The sequence below is a fragment of the Argiope bruennichi genome, chromosome 1 (genome assembly GCF_947563725.1).
Source record: "Argiope bruennichi chromosome 1, qqArgBrue1.1, whole genome shotgun sequence".
NCBI classification, from domain to species: Eukaryota; Metazoa; Arthropoda; class Arachnida; order Araneae; family Araneidae; genus Argiope; species Argiope bruennichi.
The window spans coordinates 50,559,738-50,576,319 of NC_079151.1; the positions used below are offsets into that span (position 1 = coordinate 50,559,738).

Here is a 16,582-nt window from a genome sequence, read left to right on the forward strand (position 1 = left end):
AAATAAGAAACCAAGGAGTCAATCTTTACCGCCTCCAAAGAAAGTTTCATTTAATGGTTAATAATTTAAAAATACATGATTGTAATGAAAATCACAACGCTGAAAGACGAAATGCAAAGCATGTATGGGACGGGAAATGAGAGGGAAAAATGAAAGTTTCAAAATGAAATCGTATAATATGAATTTACACAGTTTGAAGTGTCTTGAAGTACAGCTTCTTTAATAAATTCATAAATTTTCTCATTTAAATTAAAGACACGTCAATTTTTAGACTTGTCTTTGTTCTTTTTGAAATTATTTCATATATTTGTTTCATATTATTTGTTTTATAAATTTATTGAATTTTATAAAACATGTTACACAAAATTTCTCGGTACAGAGTATATACAAAATGGTTTTCCGTGAAATAGCATATCAAGTTTTGATCTATCAGAAACAATAAATGATTCAAGATACACCCAAGGATTAAGTTATACATATTTATAAAATATATAATTTTTTTTAAAAAAAATTCCTATCTCCAAGAAGGACTAGTTTTTATCAATATTTTAACATGAAAATGAATATAAAAATTTGTCAAATCATAATGAAATCAAAAGTGAATGAAACAGTTAGCAAGACTATACGATTTTAGTAATAAAGATGTAAAAAAAGAAGGGGAAAGCACTTAATTGATATAGTGGTTAAGGTAGATTTAGTTTTTGAAGCCAACATAAAAATTTAAAGATACATTCAAATTAGATACACATTAAAAGATACTTCTTAATTATATATTGTTACAAATCTGTAATTTTGCTGCCCGGCCCGAATAGTGTCATCGTAAGAAAGACAATTGTACAATCTGTCCTGTGCATGTTGAGTGGATGCCGCGTCAATAACCTCGGAGCTTGGCGACAAATTTGGCGAGCATTTGGCGGTTTGGCGATGAATTTGGCGAGTTTGGCGACTAAATGGATACTACTGGAAAGTTCGAGAACTTTCACGATCCATCCACTAAGACCCAAGATACAGCCAGGTACGCCCTGATTGGTCTGAAGTTTCTAGTCCCGCCTCCCGGAGCTATAAAAGACAGACCTCTGAAGCTAAAGAAGTAGTGTGTGGATCGTCAGAAAAGTTGTGTGTGAGAGGAGTCGGAGTCGCCGACAAATAAGAGGTCTTGGAGGATTAGACAGCAAGAAAGCTGCTGAACTATAGCAATTAAATGTGCTGCGCTATTACAATTGATTAGCGGTATTTGTTGTAGAAGAAAAATTTTGTAACAATATGTACTTCTATATAAAGTAAAAACTTTGAATGAAGCAATAAATCTTAATTCAGAAATGGCATAAAATTCCTTACAATATTTCCACTAACTCCTAAGAGAGAAATGATAATTGATATAAACATAACCGGTCCGAATGACGGTGAAACAAGTCGGACACAAGTTCAGGATCTTCAAAGAATAAATATTGCTATTCCTCGCGGCTGAAAGAAGCAAATGTGCGGAATAACGAGTTAAAATTAATGCCAAAAACGAGTCCATCACAAAATTAAAGGAAGAAGAAAAAGTCAAAAGAGAAGGCCTTCACCTCATTTAAATGACATACATATACACAGAAGGAAAAGTGTTAAGAATACGGAACAGTCAATCGTGAAATTACACGAGTGGTAAAAAAATAATAATAAAATATAATAAGTAAGAGGTGAGGGAAGTTGAAGTTTACTTAGGAATTGACAAAAGACGGATGTCGGTGACAATGACAAATAATGAAAATCTGCGAAAAAAAGAAGCGTAGGTAGCACTAGAAAGCAAGAGGCTTGGCTATGAGAAGTGTCAACAAGGCGCCGCAGAAGTCGAGATTGCAAGATAAATGGCTAGAAATTAAATTGGTTCGTTGATTATGACCCGAAAAGCAGTTCACCTCATGTACACGTATGGGTGTTATAAGAGAATTTAAAGTGAATTGGTAGCTTGAAAAGAAAATAACAAGAAACCACTTAACCTAACTTCGCATGAAAATTATCTCGCAATTTGTTATTTGTAAAAGCAATTCAGAGAAAACAATATTTCGGCAAAAATTACGTAAACGAGAAAATAATGTAGCCACGACAGGAAAATGCATGTCTTTGTTACCGCAAGGTCCTTTAATTGTGTATCAAGCTTCATTTAATTTATCAGATGCAGAAAAAGAGTTCCGAATAAGAATTTAGACATACCTCAATAATTTCATTTAAATCTCGCACATAAGTCTTTTCAGTATCGACTATTTCCAGCACAACTCGATCAGTGTGACTGAGATTAGGATCACACCACCTGGGCTTGCCAGCTGCAGGGCCAGTTGTGGTTGTCCCAGAGCCACCATTCATGGAACCATCGCGATTGGGACCTGTTCGATTGCTGTCGTCATCGTCATCATCATCGTCGTCTAAGGATTCGATGCTAGCCAAGTAAGATTTTTTAACATCTAAAGAATTTCTAGGCAATGAAGATGATGATGAACTTGACGATGATGACACAGAACTGCTACTCAGGGGGCGCTTCTTTTCCTAAAAAATAAACTCATTATCAGATTCTTAACAATACAATGTAGTTGATTATATACAATCAAAGAATTTAACGAACGGAACAAATTTTAAATATTTTAGTAAAAAAATTATTTTTTAAATTAAAAGAGAGAGAGAAACGTTAATTATTTACTAAATTATAGGAAATGGAATAGTCATAATAAAAATAACTAAGATGGCACAGGACACATGAGCTGGAGAAACTTTAAATTCATTCGATAATTTGTTATCTAACCTTTAAAATGATATGAAATTACTGATACACATTAAGATGAAATTGAACGCTTATTTTTACGAAAACGTGCTACACAGGCGCACACACAAAAAGAATATGACTATTAAAAATATGTGGACATATATTATCAATTCCTCCACCTTTATCTCAATGGCATAAATGATAATACAAAATTCAAATAAAATACTAAAACTATAGTTAGTCCACAATAGTTGATGCATCAAAAAACATATTTGAAAGTTATAGTGTAATTTACACTTAAGCATATAAAATAATGTTATAAACGAACTTAATGACAGTAGAATTTAATTTTACCATTAACCATTTAACAAATATATTCTCAAAATACATTCTAAAACAAAAAAAATTGTAACTGTCTTTATAAATATCTAAATGCTATGGCATTATCTTAGCTAAAAACATGTTTAATTAAAATGCTATCCCTTCACAAAGCACACACTTCTTTGTTTGATATTTTTTTTCTGTCACTTTGAATAGAAAGCACTCAATTACACACGGGCACACATTATTAAAAAAAAAAAAAAATTCAAGGATGGACTCAGAGACATTGCCTTTAAATTTTAATGTTATCTTATCATAATTTTTCTTACCTGAAAAGCGCTCTCAGAGTAACTTCTTTTGCTATAAGTCCGATTATTCCTGTGTCCAGTAAAGGGCACAGCGAGGGGTGGTAGTCGTTTGGGTTCATTCCCCTTTCCCCCTGGGTCACAAGGGGGTGGCGCAGATCCTAAACCTGAGGTCGTATGCGATGGGGTTGTGCAATTGGTGGTGGTTTCATCCTCCTGAGTGTTCTTCGCCACGATCGTATCAAACATATCCAATAGACTCGACGATAAGTCTACCGATGTACCTGTAAAGGAAATAAAATTCAAATTGAAATTTGATTTTCGTTGTACATAAATAATAATAATAAAATAAAAAAACGCAAAGAATGTTTTAAGGTGTTAGAAAAGCTTCATATAATTTAATTAATCCAATTATAATTGCATAATTCAGCTGATTAAATTATAAAATTACAATTAAACTGAATATGCATAAGAAAATGAAGAACACAAAAAACGACATTATACAAAGAATAACAATATAGATTCTTATTTCACTGGTCAGGATTAGGCTGAAAACAAGTTTTTTTTTCACTGGAATTTAATTTTCACGATCAACACGAGTTTATTATTTCAGTAGAAGGTCTTACGAAAAGACTGTTTTGATTTCATTTCATAATTTTGTAGTAAAAATAGAAATGGCAGTATATATATATATATATATATATATATATATATATATATATATATATATATATATATATATATATATATATATATATATATATATATATATATATATATATATATATATATATATATATAATAAAATATGCATGCAATGGCAACTATTTCGAACGTAACTTTGAAAAATAAAGAATTTAATTGTGAAACACGTATTTTTTCATATCGAATGAAATAAAACTAACGTAAATGCAGACATACAATTTTCTTCTAAAAATGTGCACATTTTAACCTAGCAGCCTTTTATTTTATTTATGTGTGGTACATGTTCTAAATACGGAAGTAACGTTCTGCGTCAACGACTGCTTCCCTTTTTTATTGCTCTTTTCGCTTGAAAGACCAATTTTTCTTGTTTAAAATAAATACTGAAACTCCAGATATCCATAATTATAAAATCTTCAAAGGAAGAAATATAAACTTCAAAATACGATCAATATTTCTTCCTCTTCAAAACGGATTTCGAGTGTTCGAAAATTTATTGTGTAGTAAATTACAAATACACTAGAATCACGAAGACACCTGATATGGCGGTTAATGAAGGCTTGGTTAAAAATTTGATAATACAGATTTTTCTCAAATGATTAATTAGTTTATGCATAAATGACTGAATAAAAAAATAAAAAACGAGTATACGACTGAGTTTCATATAAAATAAGTAAAAGAATAACAGAATATGTGTGTTGAATTGTTTTAATTAAAAATCAAAGTTTTTCCTTCAAAATAAGCAAAAAGCTCTTGAAAGAACTTTCTTCTTTCTTTTCTTTCCTTCCCTTGCTAGCAAAATAAATAAAAAGAGAAAGAGAAAAAATAATCTTTACAGTTTTAATTATTTAATTTCCTCTACTCTCTAACAAGATAATAACTTCTGCTTTGGAAGTATGTTATTGCTTTGAATCAGTTTAAAGCTCAAAAATATTTATGTATTTCTTTTAACTGTGGGAACCTTTTATGAATGATTTATTCAATATCAATTTATTAATTAAACATATGATTAACCTCTATAAATAAGAAAAACGATAAATCAATTACGTAGTTAATATATAATAAACAAATAATATAAAAACAAAAAAGAATAAAAGTGCGAATACAATTTTTAAAATTGATCTGACAAATCGATTCTATTGAAAAACAAGAAATTCATTAAAAAAAAAAAAATTAACTCTTATTAATTTAGTTAAAATATTTTTTTTATTATTAAAAATCAGAAGAACGGAATAAAATGTATACCAGATAGCAGAAGGTTTAATTGCAGAGCACCGGTCAAAAATACAAACGATTCATTCTATATCAACTAAGAAATGACAAATTCAAAGAAATTGCAGATTTTTCATAACAACACCTATATTGACATCGGACAACATAAAGTACAAATACACAGGTGTAAATTTTTTCCCTTCTTTTTTCTGCTTTATAATTTGGTAGCATACAATTTCAAGGCGAGAAAAGACTTAAAAGACCTTATTATTCAGGTAACAGAATACTTTTTGCTCCGCTGTTACACCGACAATAATTCACTGAATGTTTATCAAATCACTAACATTGACTTTAAGAGGGTATTGTTTGTTAATTTACTTTTGTTTCCTTCTAATTCGCACATCGAGATATTGCTTTCATAACATGACATGACATGCTTTGTCATCACCTTAAAATAAATTGCCTCTTTTCACCAAAACAACATACTGATAGGTGCTTACATTACAATAATTCATTTGCACAACTGATGTTCTAGACATGATTTAAAAAACACCTTCAACTTTAAGGGTAAGAGACAATGTCATTAGACTTCGTAAGTTTTTACATCATATTAATTCTATCGTAACGATTCCAGGAATTCAAGAAGAGGAAACAAGAGGGAGAAATATCCCTGAATAAAAACCTAGACTTACTTGGTTGACTACATGCGACACAGTTGAAACAATTCATCTATGGTAAGACTAGCGGAGAACTCCTCAAAATTTAACCTTGACGACAGCAACAAAGAAAATCGCAACGTGCGAGTACCACAGTAGACTATAGTTAAAATCTAAATTCTGCTTCTTGACACAACAGCTGGTCCTTACGTTACCTGTTCTAAACAAACACAGGTGAGCTGATATAGGCGCACCACCAATAGAAACTTTTATGAATTGATTTCTGAAATTAATGTTCTTTACGACGAGCGACAGCGTAGCATTTATGGATGTACGACAGACTTGGAAAAACAATTCAAGCTCAAAAACAAATATCCCCCTTCTATATGTAATGCTTACAAATGTTATGATTGGTTACTTTATCAAATGCTCATATCTGCCTGCCTTACAAGTACAAGCATTTCTCTTTCACCTTAAAAGGGAGTTTAATACATATAAAATATACCGGTTATTCGTTGATTTTTCTGTTCGCTATGTTAAGCTACTTTACTTAAAGATAGAGGCTTTATCGATCATATCAACTATCGATGAAAGATGGTAATTTACAATTATATTCATTACTCACAATATTAAGAAACAGTGTGAATTATCATAATTTTTCATAAGAAAATGGATGAAACAGAAAGATGAAAGGTAATTAAGTTTAAGGGATATAATTCATCCAACATGTAGTTAAGTTGTTTAATTTTTTTTTAATCGAATCGAAAAGAATCTCATGTGCTGAAACAAACAAACAAAAATCAAATACGTAAACTGTAAAATATATAGGCGAATTAATATGTAAGAAAATGAATCATACAGACTTTTGTCATTTTTTCCCAAGACTATAATTACATACGAAGGTTCTCAACAATGCTTTCATACATTTCTATAATTGCTTCACTGAAAATGAACCGCAATCGTGAGCAATTTGAAAATTTTATTGATAAATCTTCAAGATGATTAACTAACGTTAGAATGGCACATCATTAATTTCGCAATGTCACATAAATAATTCAAAATTTGTGTTAACTCATAAATCAATATAATTTCTATTAAAAACTTGATTTAATTCGAAAAAATAAACAAAAGCCAGCAATACAGTTGAATGAAAAAAAGTTCTACAGGATAGCTATAAAATAAGTTTCCCTGTCTGTAAATATCCGCAGCTAAAATTAATGAACGAATTGAAGCCCATATACGGATTTCAAAAAATTATGAAATTAAATTCAGCAAATAATAATAATTTAATTAATCAATTAACAAAAAAGTAACATAAGACAAAGATAAGACAGATTCCAGTGTTCTCAGAACGAAAATGGCTCACAGTAAACTTCCAGAAAACGGATTAGGCAAAATTTGATTTCATCGATTTCAAATGATTAAAAAAATGTACCTAGAGAAATGAATAATACACAGCATGAAATGCTTAGAAATAATCTTATTAATCAACAAGCCGTCTTTGATGATCAGCCTATTTGCCCATGACTTTATAAGCTGTTAAATGATTAATAAAGACAGCGTATTTTAAAAAAAATTCCATCTTGTTATTGGATACGATTGGAAGCTACGAATTCAAATGAATCAATTTACAGCAAATTATAAAGTTATACTACGAAATAAGAGAATTGAAAATCCTATTACGGAATTGAAGCATGTGATTGAATGTTTTATTGGAAGAGTCTGAATTCCATAATAAAATTTAGAAATATTACCGACAGATTGAGTATAAAATAGAATTGATACCATTAAAAAGGTAACCATTTTTGAGTTTTAAAATAATATAACGATTTTTTTTTTTATAGAATAATTGTTTAAAAAAATATGAACATCAATTCCCATATACAAGTCATTGAGATTATCCATGAGACGAAAGCTGAGCCTATTTTTACGTTCGATTAAACTGTTAGAAGTATATTTCTTGACTTCTTTAAATCTTTTTTCCTCTGATTGAATGGACTTTTTAGTGCACGGCAAACCTCCTCCAGAAAGTTTATTATAACATTTTGCAGCTCCATTAATTAGATAAGCGGAAGTGCACAAATTCAATGCAGTCAATGAAGCATCCTGAAATTCGCACAACGCTTTGTTTACATTTAACTGTTGCCATTCAACAATAAGTAATAAGATTGATTTCTGTGCCATGCACATTAGCGTTTTACATTTTCTGGGTTACATATAACATTTTCGATGCACTGATCTTTCCTGTGCTACCAGATACTGCATTAACAACACTTGGTATTCCCCCTCCTTTTTTTTTTTTTTTTTTTTTTTTTTTGTGGCATATACGGGCAGTTATTACTTTATGTTCAGATATGCTTTTCAAAGGAATCAAAATCAAATACGCTGATATTTATATAAAAGACATTAGCAATATCAGTTTCAATACTACAAAGAATTCAGTTCCAAAGATACAATGGAAATAATATCTAAACAAATTTTGCATGGCTACTAGTGCTGAGCAGCTTCAATTTGTTTCCAATAATGACTAAAAGGCAGTCATTATCAGCCAGAAAATTATAAATATCCGAATAAAATGGATCACTGGAGACCTAATCAAACGTACACAAAAGATTTTCAAATTATTTCTTCCGAAATTTCTACTTATTTATTAAGGCAGTATACTTTTATTCTCTTTTACTGCGGACAGTAAGTGTGACATATATCAAATACGCGTGAGCGCTGTCGTGTTCCTTACACTTCCAAAAAATAAGGCTGTACCAAGTAGGGCGTGTCGGTTGCGTTCTTCAGTAAATAAAGCGAGAATCAAACAATCCAACAAATATGGTCGTAAATTCCCTCGCAGTATCTGCACCCGACATATTGATGGCAAGAATTCTAAAGTTTTGGTATTCGAAATATCTCGTGCCAAAGAAAATTCTGTCCTTATTTTTTTTTAAGTGACAGTTCAGCATAAATATTCCTTAAAGCGCTAGCTCGACAGGCAAATTCTTTGAGTAGCGAAAGAAAACGCACTGCTAAAGGGAGGTTAAGAGAAGAAAAAAAAAAAACATGGTTTTTTTTTTTTTTTTTTTTTTTTTTTTTTTTTTTTGAAAAGCTAGAAGAGACGATAACAATACATAACACCAAGACGATTTGATTCACAATATTACTATTCATAACGATTGTATAAAAATTGGAAATAAACAATCAAATATATTTAAAGAGCAACAATTATGACCACTGACCAAAAAATATTGTTTGCCAACGGATTCTAAAACCTCCACACTTTTGCGCATGCGTTAGGATGGGTTTAATTCGGCACAATAGGGATGAGAGGAAAGAGGAAAGGAGGAAATGTTTACATTTAACAATAAAGTAAATTCCAGAAATTTCGCACATCCTTCCGTGTGTCACCCCTCAGTGAGATAGAACCGCCGAAAAGTGGTCGTCTCAGAATACTGAAACGCACAGTATAAACTATTATGTTTGTAAAATAATATTTTTAAATAATTCTTCAAGAGCACTTTTCTCACCTTGCATCCCGCACAAGCATATAAAATAATTTCCCGCTAATGCCAGAATTATTATTCATTACACAGAAATATATAAAAAGAATTCATCTTGGCCTAAATCTTACATTCAAGAAACTTATAATAAGATCAATAGATTTCTGGGAAACATTTTTACAAACGGAAGTGCTTTTATGTCCTAGATCAAGGGAAAGAAAGGATAAGATCAAAATTCAAAGGAAATGTTTAAACAAGTGCAGGAGATAAAAATAGAGCGAAGGAAGGGGGGGGGGGGATTGTCACGGCTTATGGAAATAGTCAAGGAAGCAATTAAGAGCATCAAATCAACTTTTCAAGGCCTTGATATCGGCAAGGTGTGCTAACAGAGATGTAGGAGTACAAAATAGTAAAGAATATTTAAATTAGTTTGTAACCTACATACGATGATAATTTGAACCACATACGCGTAGCTTGTTTTCACTTACAACCAAATTTCACTTTTTATGTCAATCAATGACTTAGAACCTTCGAAACTTTTAAAAGTGAGGTAAGGTCATTTACAGCAAGGTCAACATCATGATGATACGTACCGATGAGTGCGCAGATTAAACAAAAAAGACTTTTACGTTTACGACCTCCAAATCAGATGTTTTGTCAGGCACTTCATTTAATGCTGGTTAGAAATAATATTTTTTTTATGAGTAATTTATTGTCACTTACGATTTTCAGGAATACACTACTTTGGTTTTTCAAACAAAACGAATAACGCAACAACACACATCTGTAAAGGTTTAAAGGGGTTTTTTATATATATAAAAATACGTATGACTATACGAAATAATTATATAAACAGAAACAAATAAATTTCCAGCGTTCCATCAGGCAAATTATAATAGTGAAATACTCCGATTGAGCAAATAATGTTTAACTATCATAACTTCTTTTACTTCATTAATGAAACAAATCAACCATAACAAATTTACAGATGAATTCTAAAACAATAGCTAGAGCTTCAGTGAATTAAATTAACTAGTTTTGTACACAGAAAGCAAATTCTAGACAATATAACATTAAAAAAAATAATCATGGAGAACTAAAAGAAGAAGTGGGGGAGAAAGGAAGTGCCTTCAGCAGCTTCGGCCAAAATAGTTTCCTCTAGAGAAACTGAATGTTTACCATAGAAAAATTAAAATAACAATAATTACAGGAACAAAATGTTTGAAAACAAACAAATGAGGAAATTCTTAGCTATAAAAGAAATAATTTAGAGATCCTGTTTATAAATAAAGCAATCGCATTTTAAATTACTAGTGTACAAAAAGGATAATTAAGAATACGAAGGAAGCACCAAAAATATGTTAAAAACTCTTAATTATATATTTTTAAAACAAAATATTTTCCAAGTGGCCTTCTAAAATAAAAGCTGAAAAGAAGCGCGGGGGGGGGGACTTCTAAAGGTTAAAAATAATAAATGAATGAAACACAACGCTTCAGAGCGTGGCAATGTTTTCCGGTGTAAAACCTGAAATCCAAAATATTCCAAGAAGAATGTCTGTTCGAAATAAAAGTGAATCCGCCGTTTAAATAATAAAGCATCATTTGTAGTCAAATTTCAGAGGTAAAAGACCTTTCTGAAACAAGAACAATTCAATAAAAATCACCGTTCACCATCAATGCTCACCCAACGTGACTAGAAAAGCTGACCATCCAGTCAGAAATAATGCGAGATAAAATCTAACAGATAACAGTAAGAGTGTAACGGGTATTTTTACATTACAAAGCGGTACTGCATAATTGCAGTGAAAGTGGGAAGACCTGAATATTCGGTACTACATGCAAAAACGTAACTGAATAACAAAAAGTCATCAACTAACAGAAATAAAACACATGTATCTTAAATTTAACCAGCCGCCTTTGGAGATCTACATTCTCGCCCAGATTATTGAGTTTTTTTAGGTAAAAAAATGGAATGCATTCGTTAAAAAAAATAAAAGCGGATGTGAAAAACCTATTCCAGTTAGAAAGCACGCGGGTGAATAGTTAGACGAATGAATTCCAACATAATATTTAAAGAAATTGTTTAGACTGAGTTACAAATTGAATTAAAAAATATTATTAAAACTAATGAGAAAACTGTACAGAAATGGAGCAGATATCATTATAATTAATTTAATTTTTTGGTCTTTGGCAATTTTTAAATTAATAAAAAGACCATTTTTGTCAGATAATTGTTTTAGAAGATATAAATATCCATTTCTACAAGCAAGTAACGACAGTTAAGTATATTTTTGCACTCGATTAAACTTTCTGTTCAAAGTCTATTTATTTATTTCTTTTATATCTTCTTCCCTCCTCGCCTATTCCTTATTGAATAGACTTTTTGATGACAAGGCGAACACTCACCAGAACATTTCTAATAACATTTTGTAACTCCATAAGCTAGCTAAGCGAATAGTTCACTTCAATACAGCTGTAATAATAATGTTCAATGAAGTAGTCTGCAATGGTGTGTTTACATTTGGTAGTTGTCATTCGGCAATAACTTACAAGAGCGATTTCTGTGTCACATGCATTAGTTTTATATATATAATTGTCTGTTTATTTTTTACTAGTCATCTCTGGTAACCAATTGTTTCGTTGGAGATATTGTTGAACTTAAATTCAATTAAATTTCCTATGCACAATTTTATATCTACGATTCCTTCAGCTAATTATGTTTAAACATCACTTTGCCTAGCATATGTTCAAATCATTGTGTACATGAACCTTTCTAAAGGAGATCAGATCCATGATATCATAGCGCTATTAAAAACGTAAATAGCTGGTTCATTTATCTTCCAACTTTCATGGTGTTTTAATTACATTTTTTAAATTGTTTTGTAAACAAGAAAGATATTAAACAAAATCCTTCTTACTAAGCTTTTAACAACGGCAGAAAAGCAAGCGATTATATATTTAAAGAAACAGTAAAAGACGGTTTGAATCTCAGGGCAACAATGTAAATTTATTGCTCGAAATAAAGCAAAGAAAAAAAATTTTTAAGTCAAAATTCAGAAAAAAATTGCATAAATATTTGATTAATAACATTGAAAAGAAAAATTTTTACATTTTAAGATGTAAAAAGCATTTTTTACTATAATATTTTCAGAAATAAAGGGGGAAACACAAAATTTTCGTTTAATTTTTAATTAAAATTTTTAAAAAAATCGCTACGAAGTGCATATTTTTATCCTCCACAGTACATATGTGCCAAGTTAGCTCTAAACTAGACAATCTGATTTGTAGAGTACCAATACACACATTGTATTACTACAAATATGCAAAGAAAGCGGATGGTGATGTCTGTTTATTTTTTATTTACTTATTACATTTTTAATAAGAGTGATTTGCAAACACCTAAATGTTAAATACATAACAGCCAGAAATACATGATCAGATAGCACAGAAAAAAACAACGAATTACAAATTAATACAAACTCGGTCAAATTTAATTAGACATTGTTTAGCACAATAAAGAAGAAATTGGAGGTTGTTTTATGATGGAATTGAGAAACATTCCTCCGAAATTAGAAACTTCTTTCTAGATTATTCACTAAATTTACAACTTAACAAACAAATGGAACCACGGTACAAACTAAACAGCTTCATTTAATAAAGGAAAATTTTCCCACAGATTATTATTATTTTTTCTTTTGATAATACAAGAAAGCACAACAGCGTAAATGCTAACCAAATGCATTTTTCAAAGCATGATAAATCTTGCACATTTTTTGTCCACCCTTCTTCATGAAAGATAGAGAATGCATAGAATGTAGATGACTAATATCAGAAAATGCTTTGCGAAAGGAATGATGAAAGAAGGATAGGGATGGAGGACAGAAGAGGGACAGACAGGGAGGGTGGGGGAAAAAAAGTCCGTATCGAGTACCTGAAGCGACTAAGCTATACGAACATCGGTGGTTCTTCCGTTTTTCTGAATGAGAAACGGAAATAACACGACGGGGAAGGATATCTATTTTAGGATTCCATACAGCACGTGAGCCGCACGTGTTTCTCCAATTAAATCTAAGGTTTCAAAATGCTGGTTTCAAGAGAATTTTCTAAACAAGAAAATAATTTCATACTCTTAAGTAATATAGGCAATGAGATTTCAAGGAAATTCGGCAGAAAAACATTTTATTAAAAGGCATTGAATTGATATATTAAACACATATTTAAAAATATGAAATAGAAAAGACATTTAAAGCTTCTAGGAACGAGAAAGAGATTGAAGGAGAAAGATGTAATGTCTTAACAGCGATATTGTGAAGATATTAAGAATGGAAGCATTTCACAATTAATCACAGAGATGAAAAATTTTAAGAATCCCATGAAAATAATGGCGATTATAATTTTAAAATCCAGCTGTATTAGGATTCCTAACATTTTACATTTCATCAAAATTCAAACAAAAAAAAAATGAGTGAATCAAGAATGGACATCGTAATGTCACACCCAATAGTATAAATTTCCTATCTATAATTTTCCAATGCAATTTCCAGCACATTCGAAACCGAGAATGATTTAAAATGTATGACTATTTTTAAGCAATTATCCATGAGAATTATATTTACTTATGGATAATTTTTAAATTTCAATAAAAGCTATTGCAAATGTAAGATGACACATATTTGGATGATCACTCAATTCAAATTCTAGTGAGTCATTTTAAGAACAGGCTTTTCAAACTAAAGTTGAACAACCTTTCCATACACGTCTATCTCATTCATCGACAGAAAGCCAGAAGTAACATCAGTTCGCCTACCTGCCCAGAAACAGAAACAACACACAGCTGACAGTTTTCAAGTGCACCTTACGACATGCAACACCCACGTTCGCGACACACGGCGCCGAGCTGCCTTCCTCAGTAGCTGAAATCAGAAACTAGCTGTATTATCCAATCACCCCAGTCAGGAAGGAAAAGGAGACCATCGCCTCTTCCTCTAGACTGTGAGGGAGGGGCAAGAAACAGAGGGACCCTCTACTATTCACGGCCGTAAACATTCGCTCCCTTGCCAGAAGATCAAAGAAACCCGATAGCGTGAGGCCTGCACGGGCGTGGATTGTTGGGTTCACAACTACAGCCAGGCTTCCTTTCTTTTAGGAATATAAATTACCATGGTGGTAGAGAAATTATTAGCTACGTTGGAATACACACTTCGGGCCAACCGCAAATAATCTGTGAACAGACTTTGTTGAAAGGAAAAACTGGTTTTTCGTAATGCTACGCAATGTGCTGAAAATTCATGGGAAACAAAACAGATTAATACTTTATACGGTAGATTTTTTTTCCCACATTAAGATTTAAGTTAATATAAAAAACATTATAAAAATGATTCGCAATCTGAAATGAGATAATTTTAATACATCTTCATTAATAATTCGATACTCTTATTAGAAATAGAAAGTATAAATATGTCAAGCTTCAAATAATTCCTATTAATTTTTTTTAAGGCGTAAGGTTAGACCACAAAGGATTAAGTACGGAAAAATATTAAGCATTTGGAATGTACTTGTACTGTAAATGTATGAAATTTTATTTTATTTTTAAAATTTTTGATTTTTAAAGTTGAACAATATGACGATTTCAAAATATATGAATTCACGCTAATTTTATTCACAGAATATAAATGCATGAATATAATTCAAAATTAAACACCCAGAATAAAATGTTAAGATTAAAAATTTTTCAGCGAAAATTTTAATGCCGTTTGTGACGATGCCGCTTAAATGTCTGAACCTGCTTTAAACAATCCACTAAATAATGTGATGTTCTATTCAGAACGATCATGAGAGTACACAAAGGAACAATGAGTGCCAGTATAATGCTTTCAAGAGGACAAACGAGAGAACAATCAGCTGAAGAAAACAAACCATAAGACATATGATTATGTGCAATTGAAATTTTCTTTAAGCCTAATCAGCGGAGAACTTTAAGAGAAAAAAACTAATAAAGAAAAACCAATTTCACTAAATATAATTAACGACTAATTATGCCTTTAAAATAACCATTAAATATTAATTAACCTTCATTCATTTCACAGAAACAAGTGTTTTGACAAGGCGTTCCTAGTGTGAGAAAAATCCAGGAAATTTCTTCCCAAGCTCGTACACCTATTTTTGTGGTCACGAACAGGGACAGGACGGAAAGCTGATACCAAGAATAGAAAAGGATCGTATTCAATCATCCAGAAACCGCAAAACAGTTTTGTAGTGATCATCTACGGAACCCCACACAGCGGATGGTCAAGTTTCAGATATGGTAGACTATACGATATACAAAGAAATTCGAGCTAGACAGCATGAGTTTGGTCTTACTGTAGTTCGATAATTTTAAATTCAATTTGATCTGAAATATAACTTATTGAAAAGGAAAACAAGAACTAATAAAATGTATACTAAATTATAGATCAAATTTGAGGATTTTGAAACAACAGAATTCGTTCAAAATTTTAAGGATTGTAGAAAATAACTTTTACTACTTAACATCATTCTACAATCAGCGAACACTCAAATTGAAAAGTACAGAGACAATGACATGAAGGAGAAATCACATATTACTTTATAATAACTAAAATCAAATCATATCGACAGATATCAAATATATCACGAATCATCAATCAAATCAAATCAATCAATCTAAAATCAAATATATCACGAATTTTACAATTACCCGGCAAATAATTATAAAATTCGCATTTTTATTTTCTAACAAATAATTTATAAACATTCTGTAATAATTACAAAAGAATGAATAAAATTACCTACTAAGTCATTGAAATTGAATCCAAGAGCAACTAACCTTCAAAGAAACAACAGTCTAACAGTAACATGAAAGGTCGAGTACATTACGTTTCCTAGGACAATGCCGCCATCATTATTCTTTAGAAAAATCCAACAGAACTCGAATCTTTTTTTTCAGAGAGCTTTAAAATGGAGGACAGAGAGCAATAAAAGCAGTTTTGTGAGAACATTACGCTTTCTTCTGACCGATGAAGCTTAAGCTTAATATCTCAGAAAAAGGAAGTACGGATAATTGCTTGTGGGCGTCATTTTAATTGATGTTGATTAGGTTAATTCCCTAAGGTTGGAAAAAAAAGCTTGGTCAACAGACTA

At 31.0% G+C, this 16,582-nt stretch overlaps 1 protein-coding gene across 1 annotated transcript in view; it reads right to left on the reverse strand.

Moving 5' to 3' along the window:
* The window catches only part of LOC129972637 (uncharacterized), a 78,403-nt gene that overhangs the window by 15,664 nt on the left and 46,157 nt on the right, over window positions 1–16,582 (reverse strand). The window contains exons 2-3 of the mRNA XM_056086851.1: window positions 3,391–3,650; window positions 2,197–2,526 (exon numbers count right to left, since the gene is read on the reverse strand). Coding sequence (XP_055942826.1) covers window positions 2,197–2,526; window positions 3,391–3,650 — 590 coding nt within the window. The remainder of the gene's footprint in view (window positions 1–2,196; window positions 2,527–3,390; window positions 3,651–16,582) is intronic.